General features: G+C 54.8%; 1 protein-coding gene and 1 non-coding gene across 3 annotated transcripts; one reads left to right on the top strand and one right to left on the bottom strand.

The window, feature by feature from the left end:
• Positions 1 to 133: 133 nt before the first annotated feature.
• LOC129559699 (U6 spliceosomal RNA) lies at positions 134 to 240 on the top strand. The gene has a single exon (XR_008686629.1). It is a non-coding gene; the product is annotated as a U6 spliceosomal RNA (small nuclear RNA).
• A 2,452-nt stretch (positions 241 to 2,692) lies between these two features.
• On the bottom strand, positions 2,693 to 12,161 carry R3HDM4 (R3H domain containing 4). 2 transcript variants are annotated; one of them, XM_055430404.2, is made up of 8 exons: positions 12,002 to 12,161; positions 6,814 to 6,968; positions 6,307 to 6,431; positions 5,809 to 5,932; positions 5,489 to 5,574; positions 4,946 to 5,031; positions 4,807 to 4,862; positions 2,693 to 3,684 (listed from the first exon to the last, which is right to left on the bottom strand). In XM_055430404.2, the coding sequence occupies exons 1-8, from the start codon at positions 12,082 to 12,084 to the stop codon at positions 3,581 to 3,583; spliced, it is 819 nt and encodes a 272-aa protein (XP_055286379.1). In that variant the 5' UTR covers positions 12,085 to 12,161; the 3' UTR covers positions 2,693 to 3,580. The 2 variants fall into 2 exon arrangements, with proteins under 2 accessions (XP_055286379.1, XP_088694842.1); XM_088838716.1 differs by lacking the exon at positions 12,002 to 12,161 and adding an exon at positions 11,333 to 11,974.
• Positions 12,162 to 13,871: the final 1,710 nt, after the last annotated feature.

Raw genomic sequence — 13,871 nt, 5'->3', positions numbered from 1 at the left:
TTGCGCTAATTTCGTAAATAAAAGGGGAGAATTGACGGATTGGGTTTTTTTTTTTTTTTTAATAGAATTCACCCTCAGCGTAAAGCTTTTGATTCTATCTACTATAAATAGCTCTGGCGTCGTTACTGCGTTTGTGCTCGCTTCGGCAGCACATATACTAAAATTGGAACGATACAGAGAAGATTAGCATGGCCCCTGCGCAAGGATGACACGCAAATTCGTGAAGCGTTCCATATTTTTGCCTTTTCCACGATATTTAGCCCAGGTGTTGTAAGTCGTTCATAAACAAGGTAACTTAACCCGTCAAGGACCCGTAGAGTCAGTCTGCATTCTCAATTCCTCCACCAAAAGCTGTCGGACTCTCCCCAGTTTGGAAGGTCTTTTCCAGAAAGACCTGGGATTGATTTCAGGGAAGGGGACACCAGACAGCAGGCAACACCTGGGCAAAGGTCTGGGGGCCGAGCTGTTAGGGACGCGGGGTGTGGAAAACCCACACAGCCAACCAGGACCCTTGACAGGACGGAGTCCGCGTGGGTTTGGAAGCAGCCTGTGGGCTTGCCCTGAGCCCCAGCCGGTCTTCTCAGTTCAGTTCAGTCGCTCAGTTGTGTCCAACTCTCTGCGACCCCCATGAACTGCAACATGCCACGCTTCCCTGTCCATCACCAACTCCCGGAACTTGCTCAAACTCATGTTCATCGAGCCGGTGATGCCATCCAACCATCTTATCCTCTGTTGTCCTCTTCTCCTCCTGCTTTCAATCTTTCCAAACATCAGGGTCCTTTCCACTGAGTCAGTTCTTCGCATCAGGTGGCCAAAGTATTCGAGCTTCAGCTTCAGCATCAGTCCTTCCAATGAATATTCAGGACTCATTTCCTTTAGGATTGACTGGTTTGATCTCCTTGCAGTCCAAGGGACTCTCAAGGGTCTTCTCCAACACCACAGTTGAAAAGCATCAATTCTTCCAGGCTCAGTTTTCTTTGTGGTCCAACTCTCACATCCATACTGGAAAAACCATAGCTTTGACTAGACTGACCTTGGTAGGCAGAGTAATGTCTCTGCTTTTTAATACACTGTCTAGGTTGGTCATAACTTTTTTCCCAAGGTCAAGCTTTTTTCTAACTTTTTTCCAAAGTGTTTTAATTTCGTGGCTACAGTCACCACCTGCAGTGATTTTGGAGCCCAGGAAAATAAAAGTCTGTCATGGTTTCCATTGTTTCCCCATCTATTTGCCATGAAGTGATAGGACCTGATGCCAAGATCTTAGTTTCTTGAATGTTGAGTTTTAAGACAGCTTCTTCACTCTCCTCTTTCACTTTAATCAAGAGGATCTTCAGTTCCTCTTCGCTTTCTGCCCATAACGGTGTCCTCTGGGCACTGGAAATTCAGTGCCCTTGGTAGGTGGGGAACCTCCAAGCTGGTTATTCAATTATTAATATTTCTTTGTGTCCTCCTAATGAGCCCTTAGGAGTTCCATTATTTAGTAACTACATGTAAAACTTTTTCAATGCCTATTAAAATAGAAGACAGCAAACCCAGCACTCACATCTTGGGTTCTAAAACATGCCCCCAGGGAAAGGAACCAGGCTCCTTGGCAAAACGGCTGGTTCTAGGGTCAGCAGGAATATACCAAGAAGCCCTGTGCATTTTGTAGCAGCAGAAAGTAAGGCCATTTCTCAAATGAATAAATATAGGGGTGCCTCAGTAAGACACAGGAGCCATTTAAGGGGCTCCCAGAAGCTGACTCTTGGAACACTCTAAGAAAGAAAAAGGAACATTACAAACTAAAAAGTAAATGCCCAGGCATCTGTACTGATAGAACTGGTTAAATAAACACTGAATACACAGGGAGAAAGAGAAAAATCTCTCCTGGAGAATTTTCAGTAATTAACATGGATACTCCACCTTCAGACAGGTGGAGATCAGCAGAGGTCAGTAGCAAGGACCCCCATGGAAAGCAGGGAGTCCTGGTGTGGCTCCATGAAAACAGCAGAAAACCCAGGCTAAGGGGCCCTGCAGGACACACAGCCAGTCCCAGACACACACAGATGGAAGACATGGAGAGGAAGCCACATGAAGACAGAATCAGAGGCTTGAAGGATGTGGTCACAAGCCAAGGGAGGCTGGAGCCCCTAGAAGCTGGAAGAAGCAGGGAGGACCTGGACCTGGAGCCTCCAAAGGGAGTAGGACACTGGGACACCTTGATCTTGGACTTCCTGCCTCTAGAACTGGGTGCCAATAAATTCCTGTTTTGTTTTTTGCCAGGTCTTAGTTGCAGCACAGTCTATTTCCTTGACCAGGGATTGATCCCAGGCCCCCTCTATTGGGAGTGCCATCCTAGCCACTGGACCACCAGGGAAGTCCCTCAAATTCCTTGGTTTTTAAACTGTAGTGTGGTGTATTGTGTTCAGCCACTCGGGAAGCTCACACAAGTGACCTTTTTGGAGGTCACACAGGTGGCAGGTTGAAGAGTTGGGGTTTCAGCCTGGGCACCCAGGAGGGGACCAGCCAGGGCAGCATAGCCAAGGGCCAGGATCTCCTGGCAGAGTCTTCACACACACCTGCCTCCACCTGGGGTCTCACTCAGCACCAGCCTTCTCCTAAGGCCTGCATCCCTCAATGACCAGGACCCAAGGGCATCATGAGTGCCTGGAGCATCCCCAGCCCTGTCCCAAGGGAAAACCCCACAGCAAGAGACCAGAGCACCAGAAATTTATTAACACTCTGCTTTTCCCAAAGCACAACTAGCCACACCCACGGGGGTTGTGGGAGGGAGTGGGGCAGTCTCCCAGCCCTGCTCTCCTGTGCCAGGCCAGGGTGACCAGCAGGAAGACACCCCAGAGCCAGGCTGGGGCTGGAGGACACAGAGAGGGGAAGAGGACAGTCTGAGGGTGGAGGAGGCTTCTGTCTGGAAGTCCCACATCCCCAGTACAATGGGAGAGGAGTGTGGGGCCCTAAGAGCAGATGGGGCCCTAAGAGCAACCAAAGGGCACCAGGAGGGCAACACACATTCCCCAAAGAGGGTGACACCATTTTTTAAGATGAAGCTCCTGTCCTGGGTCGCAGGGAACACACAGGCTCTAGCACGCGCACACACATACACAAAAATGTTACACTCCTAGGAAGAGGGGCAGGGCCCCAGAGACCCAAGCCAAAAACTGGGAGAGGGTCAAGCAGGGACTGGAATGAAGCCCCCCAATTTATCGCTTGGGGTGAGTTCTTTTTTCTTCTCAAAAGGGATATGTAAAAATCTACAACAAATCATGCCAAATTCATTAAGAATGATAAAAACCCAGCCTCTCCCTCCTCACTTAAGCATCACACGGGGCCAAAATCGGCGACTGAGGAAGTGGCAGGGAAGTGACCAGGCTGGGTGCCTCCTCCCCAGTCGGAGCCCAGGGGCGGATAGCGCAGGCAGCCCAGCCACCAGCTTTAATCTGGAAAGCTGGGCGGGGAGGGGGAGGGGGCCATCCCAAGGGAAGAGCACATTTCCAAGGGAAAATTCTAAAAATAATAAAAGATATTTGAGCGGATGGTACTGGAGGTCTTGACGCTGGGGGTGGGGATGGGGGTGGGGCCGCCATCAGCTGCGCTGCTCCAGGTAGGCAGACAGGAGCAGCCCTGGCGGCAGGAAGTCCAGGTGGCGATTGCTGACCTTCATCTGTCGCTTGCCCTCCAGGTCGGCGCCTGCAGCGGAGACAGGCAAGATCGGGAAGAAGGCGAGGGTGCTGGCACCCAGGGACCAAGCCCTTCGCCCACCCTGCAGGAGGTTCCCGCGAGTTAGGTTGCCCCACCCCCCTCCCACGTCCCAGGGCAGTGTATTCAGCAGCTCCTACTTCCAGCCTGCCTTCCCTCTGCCAGCCTGTTCCCTTCTCTCCCATTACTTATCCCGTGTCCTAATGGCACCCAGATGCACTACTGAGACACACTGGCCTGGTGTCAAGGGGACTAAACAAGGGTCCTGCCCCCTTTGGTCTCCCACCCCCTCAGAGGAAACTCCAGGCACTGGGTGACTCAGTCCCCACTGACCTCCCTTTTCCCAACTCGTGTCACCCCAAAACCTGAATATAGGGATACATAACCCAAGCTAGGCCCACCTCCAAGCCTCTGCCCTGGCTGTTCCTCTCCCTTGATCCCTATATTCTAGGGCCGTTCTCCTAAGTTCAGGCCAGGGTCCCACTCTGGCAGAGAAGCACCCCCAGCCCAGCCCCTCCATGCCAAGTCAGTGGGAACAAAAGCAAGCGTGGGGCTACACCTCCCTCAGAGCCATTCTGAGAAGAACCATCTTGGGGTTGCCATGGAAACTGTCTCCTCTGCAACTATGGGCAGGAGACAGATAGGCCTGGAGAGTGTGGACGTGGGATGCCAAGGGCCACGAAGGGCCTGCGAGGACCCTCCCTGGGAGGACTTTGTCCCAGCAGCATTCCCACTGAAAAAAGGGGTGCTGGCCCCTGGAGGGGAGACTTGCCAAAAGTCACACTTGTGGCACAGTGAAGGCAGGCTACAGCTAAGTGAGAACTCTACAGACACTGGGGTCCCCTCATCTCATCTCAGGGTCCTTGGAAGCTCCACACAGGCCCCTGAAGATGCAGACAGAGGCGCGTCTGTGTCCACAGCATCATCCATCATGGGGACAGAGGTACAGGAGCTGCTGTTGAATTAAGGAAGCATCCCCCTGTTACCTTTGTGCTCATGATGTCCCTCATCCCCTGATGCCTGTTGCCGAATGAACAGACTCCCGTAAGCCCAGCCTCAGTTTCCCCGGAATAGAATCAGCTAACTGGGGCCCAGGGGCCACCAGGTACTTACTGGCTGAGATGAGATCCATGTACTGGCAGATGGCATGAAGCAGGAGCCTCTCGAAGCTGCAGAGAATGGATGGTGAGTGGCCCGAGCTGGACACTGTTGCGGGGTGGGGTGCCCACTGCACCTGCCCCCACACATTCACCTGTTGTCCAACATGGCCGTGTACACGGCCTGGGGGGACACAGAGAAGAACCTCAGCAGCCGCTCCTCCCAGGTCTCCAGTGTTTCCTGCAGGAGAGACAGGTCCAGTGGTCAGGCCAACTGTGGCACCCTGGCCCCCCAAATCCATGCCAGCCTCTGGAGCCCAAAGCCTTGGGTTCAAATGTGGCCTCTGACTCACTACATGAAGCTACTTAACCGTTTCCAAGGATACCAGGCACTTAGACATATCTACACTTTTGAATGTCTCAGCCTTCTGCCTGGTGAACTCCTACACATCCTTCAGTACCCAACTACCTTGCCCCTGCCGCTCCCACCCTCAAGGAGAGCCCTTGCCCAGCCCTGAGTCCTGCACCCTGATCACATTGGTCTTATCCTGCCCATCTTCTCCATCACACCCCATTCACCGGGTTTCTGGTCTCCCCTCAACCCAGCCCCCAGTTGAGAAGCTGAGAAAAAAGGCTTTCAAGAAAGACCAAAGAGAGGCAAGGAGGAGACAAGGTCAAGGCCGGGGCCTGGTATTCACCATGGGAATACGGCTCCGCTTGAGAACAGCTCGCAGACGCCTGCTGATGCGCTGGAAGCACTCCCGGGGCGTGTAGGCCGGGTCCTCTGCGAGAGGCCAAGCAGTGGTGCAGATGAGGGAGCAGAGCCCCAGGCCCCACCCCCACACAAGACTCCACCCCACCCACACTGGCCCCGCCCACACACCGGGCTCCTCCCATCTACCAAGCCAGCGTCCACATATCAGACTCCTCCCCCACCTGCCCTGGCCCCACCCTCTCACCCTAGGCCACGCCCCCATCATGCCTCTGCCTGCCACTTGCACCCCAGATCCAGACCCACCTCTCCGCCGGTCTTCCCCGCGGGTAGGCCCCCTCCTCCGCGCCTTGCTTTTGCTCTCATCCTCCAGGTAGCGGAGAACACGCTCCTGCTCCTCCCCAGAGCGGTTCATGAAGTCGTTCCAGATCTGGAAGAGAGGCAGGCAGGCCCTGACTGATGACAGCGCACTCTTAAGCCTCAGGTCCCCCATTTGGCCAGTGCACATGGTGGGGCCACAAGCGCACAAAATTACCCCTCGTGTACACATCTGACCACTGGGTCAAGAGTTCGTGGATCATCCGTGTTGGGGGGGTGTCAGTATGGACCAAATACATCCCCAATTCTGTCAGTAATTCCAAGGTAAGCAAACGAACCTCAGGTGCTGGAAGGTTCTGGGGTGGAGGGGTTGCTGGCCTCTTGAGTGAGACCCAAGGACGTTCATCAAGGGACCAGAGAGGGTTCAGTGCAGGCAGTGCTGGTGGTTTCGGGTGGGGGGGAGCCAGGCAGGACATGGGGCCCCACCTCCACATAGGTCTCATTGCTGCAGGCTTCTGCAAAGATGCCAGGTGCCGCGGGGGGTGCCAGGTCCCCATCCTCCGGGCCAGGTGTTCCTCCATCTGTCTCCAACAGGGTCAGGAGGTACTGTGCTAAATGGAAACAAACAGTCTCTGGGCTGGGGGTTGCATTTGGGTCACCCCAGGCTTCATGGGGTCCAGAGGCCCATGTTTCCTCCCATCCCCCCACCTCTGTATTTAGGGCCTTTGCTCTCTGGCTCACACCAGCCGCCCCTCCTCCACACTCCAGCTGTCTTTCCCAGAAGACAGAGGAACCGTCCAGCCTCCAGAACTCCTCCTACATCGCCCTGGCTTGGCTTGTTGAATTCCTACACCACCTTTAGGGCCCCAGCTCCAATGCCCAGAGCTTCCTCACATTGTCCAGCTCAGGGCCAGGCTCAGATAACAGCACATGCACGCCATTGCTGTCTGAGGCCTAGGAGCCCCCAAGAGGCGCCCTTGGACCCCTGCTCACTGTTCTCCAGGCGCTGGAGGCTCTTCCGCCCCTTGGCCTTGGGCACGAGGTCTGAGTTCCGCACAGCCTGGTTGATGAAGTGCTGCTTCCGCCGGGAGGCCGAGAGCCTCTTCACCTGGGAGCTGGCTAGAGCGGGCAGGCAGCCCGGAAGGGGCCTGTGGGTCGGGTTTGGGGTGGGGGGGCAGTCCTCAGGGCCAAGACAGGCCAGGACCCCCAGCTCTCTCACAGTCAACCCCGGCTTGGTTTCCCTCTGCAGTGGGAAGCTCACCCCCATTGCACGGGGAGCCCTGGACCCTTAGAATGTCACTGTGCCACATCGCTCAGGAGGCAGATACCACTGAGGACAAATGAGTAAACCAAGGCTCACTGAAGGGAAGCCACACGTTGGTGGGGGCGGTGAGGAAGCTGCTCCCCGTGCTCCCAGGCTTCCAGGTTTGAGCTGAAAGCCAGTGAGGCCCGCGTCTCCTTCCTCTGAGAGTTTCTCAAGAGATTTAATTTGATGATGCATTCCTACCTGCCCCTCAACCCCTAGCCTAACAGCAGGTAAACCAGAAAAGAGCCCCCAGAAGCTAAGGCGCTGCCTGAACCCACCTGCCTTGTACCCCCAGAGGCCCCCTGCTATGTGCTCAGGGCCTGGATGGGGAAGCAGGCAGAGTGGCCCGCTCTGAGCACAGGTACTAATCCTGGAAGTGGATTAGTGGCCCAGGCAGGCCTCCCACTGGGGACGTGAGGGCCAGGTAGTAGATGGCTACGTGGGAGGGAGGGGGCAGGTATTGAATGGAAACTTCCTGGTAAGAAGCTGCAGGGCTGTCATGGTCAACCCCTGAATACCGGCTGAGAGGAGGGTCCCACCAGGCTCAGAAACCCTCATGCTAAGAGGCTAATGGTAGATTCTGAGCCTTGGAGGGTCTGGGGTGCCAGGACTCCCCCTTCCTCCTTGCCCTGCACTCCGGCCCTAGCCCACCAGGCACCTGCTATGTGCTGGCTGTCCCTGACCCCACCGGATGCCCATGCCCCAGGCTCCTCACTCCTCACTCCCATCTCCTTTTGCCTTCTGTTCAAACCTCCTCAGCCCCTCACTGCTTTCTTCTTCTGATGGCCACACCTCCTACCTCCCTGCCCACAACCCACCATGACCTCCATGCGCAGGTAGGGTCTGGTGTCCACTGCACCCCTGTCTGGCATTCGGTAGGTGCTCAGAAAATAATCACCCAATCAGGTCTCCAACAAAACCCCATGATTCCAAGACTGAGTAGAACCCAGATTCCAGAATTCCACCCAAACTTTCCTGGTGTTTGGGTGATCCCAAGCCACAAATTAAAAACAGAAGTGTGACCCCCCTCATGCACAAACAACTGCTAGAAAATGCCATGAAGCCCTAGGATATGAAACAAGGTGCCTCAAAGAAGTTAGGAGAGAAGCCCATGCTCATTAAAGCTTATACATATATAACTCCTTGAAAGGAAAGCTATGACAAACCTGGACAGTGTATTAAAATGCAAAGAAATCACTTTGCCAACAAAGGCCTGTATAGTCAAAGCTATGTTTTTTTCTAGTAGTCATGTATGGATGTTTGAGAGTTGGACCATAAAGAAGGCTGAGCACTGAAGAACTGATGCTTTTGAATTGTGGCCTTGGAGAAGACTCTTCAGAGTCCCCTGGACTGCAAAGAGATCAAACCAGTCAGTCCTAAAGGAAATCAACCCTGAATATTCACTGGAAGGACTGATGGTGAAGCTGAAGCTCCAATACTTTGTCCACTTTATGTGAAGAACTTTCTTACTGGAAAAGACCCTGATCTGGGGAAGATTGAGGGCAGGAGGAGAAGGGGGCGGCAGAGGATGAGATGGTTGGATGGCATCACTGACTCAATGGACATGAGTTTGAGGAAATTCCAGAAGATAGTGAAGGACTGGCATGCGGCCATACAAAGGGTCGCAAAGAGTTGGACACAACTTAGCCACTGAATAAAACAGAGTCCCCAGCTTTAAGTTTTTGCCCTGGACAGAAAGGTTGTTACACCTTGATCAGGAAGCAAACAGGCTGATGAGCCCCAGCCCTGTCTCCTGAGGTTGGAGTGGGGCAGACTTCATGGATGATACTACATGTTAGGCATAAATCTATGAAGAATTAGCTGATGGATAAATTAATCTGGCACAAGTACTCATCAGTGGAGACACAGAATCAGTGGATAGGATTCAAGCACTTTCACTACTGGGGCCTGGATTCAGTCCCTGGTCAGGGAACTAAGATCCCACAAGAAGCACTGAGCAGCCAATAAGAAAAACAAAATAGCAGACTAGCATGCAGGCAGAAGCAGGGGTCAAGCCTGGTATCTCAGCCTTGAGCTTGAATCCCAGTTATGATACTTAACGATGTGACCCAGAGCCTCAGGTCTTTCTCTGCAAAGAGGATAGGAACGGCCCCCTGCCAGTCCAGGAGGGGCACTCAGAGCCAAGAGAAACCACACACCTCTCCCCAAGCTGCCACCTGCTTGGTTTCCTCCTATGACTAGGAGCTCACCCCCTGAGCCACAAGACTGATCACAGCAACATTCCTGGTTAAGTGACAGTCCTTAGTTAATCGATCACTGTCACAGTAGGAGGCAAATACTACTGTCCAGACCCACTTTATTCAGATTTGCAAACCCAGGAGCAAAGTCTTTATCCCAAGATCCCACAGCTGCAAAGAGGGCAGCTGGGAGAAGATGGGCAAATCAAGTCAGCACACAGCCAACGACTCTGAGGCTGGATGTGACCTTCCCAAGGCCCAGGCACCAACACCCCAAGCTCCAGATTCAGCCATGGCCTCCTCAGGGCTCTGAAACCTGTGTCTCCACCCCAGCAGCTGGACGCATGCCAGGATGGTGGCTGGTGGGGCTGATAACAAAACCACATCCGAGGGGAGCTGTTGGGAACATCAGAGCTGGGCAGGACTCAGGGAGAGTTCGGGGCCTTGGGGTGTGGGGCTCCCCATTACCTCAGGACCCAACGTGGAACCAGGGTTGGAACCTGCTCTGAGCAGGACCACTCCCGAGCCACCAGCCTCTGCTTTTCTCTGGGGCCACAGTGGGGAGAGGGGCTCAAACTCAGGTCTGGTGGGCCCCTCAGACCACACCCCACTGTGCTAAGAGCCAGCTGCTCCCTGCCCTGCTCCACCACTACCTGTGGCTCCCCAGCACCCTCAAGGCAAGGCTCAGCCCCTCCCTGACCTGGCACTGCAATTGCCTGGTCCCACAGGGCTCCTGGGGCCTGCTCTCTAGGATCCTAGCACCTTCTAGCAGGAGCCTTGGGGCTGAAAGCAGGACATCCATGCCCCACCCTGTTTCTCCCTTTCACTCCTTCTGCTCCAGGCACTGAGTCCTTTTACTGCATTTTAAACCCACCTCAGGGCCTTTGCATGTGCTCAGCCTCCTGCCTGAAGCAACCTTTTCCTGGCTCCCAGTCTAGGCTCAAAAGTTACCTCCAGGGAGAAACCACCCCGCCCCCAAGCTGGCCCAATCAGCCCCATTTCCGGCTTCACCAGTTGGCATCGGCAAACAGCTGGCCCTCACACTTGTTTACTCCTGGTTCTCAACTCCTCCAGTAACCCCATATGATAAGGACAGGGTCCCTCTCTGCCCCTGCTAAGCCATCAGCACCTGGCCCCCAGCAGGTTCTCAAGAGCTATTTGTTGAATGAATACCTGAACTTCTGTTTACACTTACTCAAGTGCCAGTTCATTTGGGTGGCCGCTGGCCACCCAAAGAGACCACTTTATAGACAGGGAAACTGACCATACAGACAGGCACCTGAGGTTTCCTGGACCAGGCAGGCCTCGGGGAAAAGTCTACACCTGGCAGGGGTCAACATACAACAGGGATGGACGGGCCTGATGGTGGGAACAGCTGCTAAACCAGGTTGGCCCAGGGGGAGGACAGACAGGCTCTTTTGCCTCCCCCAACTCTGTTCCCCAGTTTTGAGGCTGGCCTTTGACATTCCCTCCTCTGGGCAAAAATACACCTTTTCAGGCACCGGCCCCTGCCCCAGGGACAGGCCAGAGAGGAACCTACTTCCCCAGCAGGAAATCAAAGAGGGCTCAGAGCGGAGGTGACTCAGGTTGGGGTGGGGCTGACTGGGGAGCAAACCACCACCCCCACTCAGGACACAGAGGTGAGGGGGGTGGGGGCAGGTCAGAGGGACTCTGTTGTCAGGTAAATTACCCACTTTGGTGGTTAAGGACCTTTAAAAGGGGGTAAATAACCACATCTGTAGACACAGGTATAGCTTCTGGGCAAATACCAGGGTGGAAGTAATAACACCAAATAAAAAATACAATAAAGCAATCATAAAATATCAAAATGATAAAATTATTTTAAGACACCTACAATAGTAAGCTATTTAAGATAATTATCAAAGAACAGATGGTCCACTTTGCTGGGCACCTGCAACTGCTGGGTCACCGACCCCAGCCACTTTGAGAGCGGGCCGTTGTTCCATTTTACAGATGGGGAGACCGAGGCACAGCAGCGGATACTAACCTGCCCAGGCCGCTTGGACGCCCACGAAGGAGCAGAAACGGAACACAAGCAACCAGGGTGGGCCGTGGGGATTTCTGCATGAACACTCGGGTTAGGAAGAAACCTACGACCTCCCCCGCACTGGGGGTGGGTGGGTACCCATATTGGGTCGTCCACCCGCTTCCAGTCTAAGTCCCAGGACACACAGCCTCGTGTTAATCGGCTGTGTAAGATCGCCTTTCTTCTGGGTGTTCACCCGGAGAAAAACAAAGAGCGCGTCCGCCTGGAAGTTGGGGGCAGACAACCCCGACGGGTACCCAGGACCGGTGCTGGGTGAATCCCTAGCTTGGAGACACGAACAGCCGCCAGTGGGCAAACTCCAGATCACCACCAGCGCGGTGACTGGTACATCGCGCGCAGCGGCAGCGCCTCCCCGGAGCCGCGATTCGGCACCGGGGACTCCCGAGGCTCCGGGACTCCAGCGCCCCGGGCTCTGCAAACGCGGCACCGGGGGTGGCCCCCTGCGCTACGGCAAGTGCCCAGGCGTGACGGGGATGGGGTTTCCCCAGGAACACCCTGTAACAACAAAGCCCCTCGCCACCCAGCTCCACTCGAGTGGGGTGCCCCCAGGAAAAGGGGCGGGGCGGGGGCCCCGGAAGCGCGCCCCGCCCGCCCTCACGCCGCGCTCACAGCGTCCGCCGCCCGCCCGGGGAGACCCTCGCCGCCGCCGCTGCTTCCTCGGGACCGGCCTCAGGGTTCTCCAGAACGACCATAGCTTGGATTCTGCCGCTGCTGTTGCCGCCGCCGCCCGGCAGGGCCTTCTCCGGGCCGGGCAGGAAGTGACGGGCGCCCGGAGGCGGGCCAAGGCGGAGCCTGGAGGCTGGACGCGCCGGGCGGGGGCCGCGGCCACGTCCTGGCCAGGTCCCGGCGGCGGGCCGGGGACACCCATCCCCGGGGCAAGGATGGGGACACCGAGGCCCCTGCCGCAGGGGACACAGCGGCCCCCTGGGCGCTGCCGGGCTGTGGGCCGGGCCCCCTGCCCCCGGGGGACCGTGGGGAAATTGAGGCCTGGGGAGGAAGGCAGGAAGGGGACGTCCTTTTCAAATGCTTGGACAGACCTAGTGCCCCGTGCCACACACCACCCCACCCCTAAGCGGCAGCAGGGCTCGCCTTCCACCAGGCCCCTCCGGGAACCTCCTTCAAAGAGCAGCCTCCGGATCCCGGCTGAGTGCCTCAGTTTACTCTTCTCTAAAGATACAACGTTGAAAGGACTGATGCTGAAGCTGAAGCTCCAATACTTTGGCCACCTGATGCGAAGAACTGACTCATTGGAAAAGACCCTGATGCTGGAAAAGATTGAAGGCAGGAGAAGGGGACGACAGAGGATGAGATGGTTGGATGGCATCACCGACTCGATGGACATGAGTTTGAGCAAGCTCTGGGAGTTGGTGATGGACAGGGAAGCCTAGAATGTTGCAGTCCATGGGCTCGCAAAGAGTGGGACAGGACTGAGCAACTGAACAAAACTGAAAGATGCAACACGGACTTCTCTGATGGTCCTGTGGCTGAGACTCCTCCAGCCCAGTGCAGGGGTCCAGGTTTGATCCCTGGTCAGGGAACTAGAGTCTGCTTGCCTCAATTAAGACCTGTCGCAGACAAATAAATAGAAAATAAACATTAAAGAAAAAACAAAGGAACAAAGCTAGTGGCACCTTTCCTTGCCTTTTAGGGGCTAAGCTCTCCAGACCCAGTGGTAATCAAACAGACCTCTTCCCCTGGGATCAGAAAGAGAGGACTTTTGGAAAGAGGACTAGCATATGCAAAAGTAAGAAGGGTATAGCAGGCAGAAGGAACAGTCAGTGTAAAGGTCCTGGGGCATCCAGATGGCCAGAGTAGGATAATGGGAGAAGAGGGGGTGGTGGGCAGAATAGAGGCAGAGAAGAGGGGACAGACCAAAGGTGGTCCTTTAATGACAGATCTTTTTTTTGACCCAAGGGCAATGGGTAGCCAGGGAAGGTTTAAGAACAGAAACCTAGACCTGCTCTAGAACCTGGAATCCATCCTTCATTCCACAAGAAAAGTGGGAAACTAGGACCATGATGGGCCTTCCTAGGTGATGCTAGTGGTAAAGAACCCCCCTGCCAATGCAGGTAGACATGAGACCTAGGTTTGATCCCTGTGTAGGGAAGATCTCTTGGAAAGGGAAATGGCAACCCACTCCAGTATTCTTGCCTAGAGAATCCCATGGACAGAGGAGCCTGGTGGGCTACAGTCCATAGGGTTGAAAAGAATCAGACACAACTGAAGCAACTTAGCACGCATGTACACAAGACCATGATATGGGACACCAAGGGATGCAACTCACCCAGATCCAGCCTGGTGGAACCTGTACAGGACCAATGATCACATTGCTTTAACAAGTAAAGAGCAAGAGGAGAAAAAAGAGGAGGAGGAACTATTACAAGACCCAAGAAAGCACACGCTGTATGACCTCATGTAGATAAATGTGGAAAGGAGGGAAAGAATCAAGGTGATGGGAAATGGGATCTCTGGAGACAGT

This window comes from Moschus berezovskii, chromosome 8 (assembly GCF_049115385.1).
Source record: "Moschus berezovskii isolate FMDL1 chromosome 8, NW_MosBer_1.0, whole genome shotgun sequence".
Taxonomy (NCBI): Eukaryota; Metazoa; Chordata; class Mammalia; order Artiodactyla; family Moschidae; genus Moschus; species Moschus berezovskii.
This window is presented reverse-complemented; position numbering and strand designations above follow the sequence as displayed.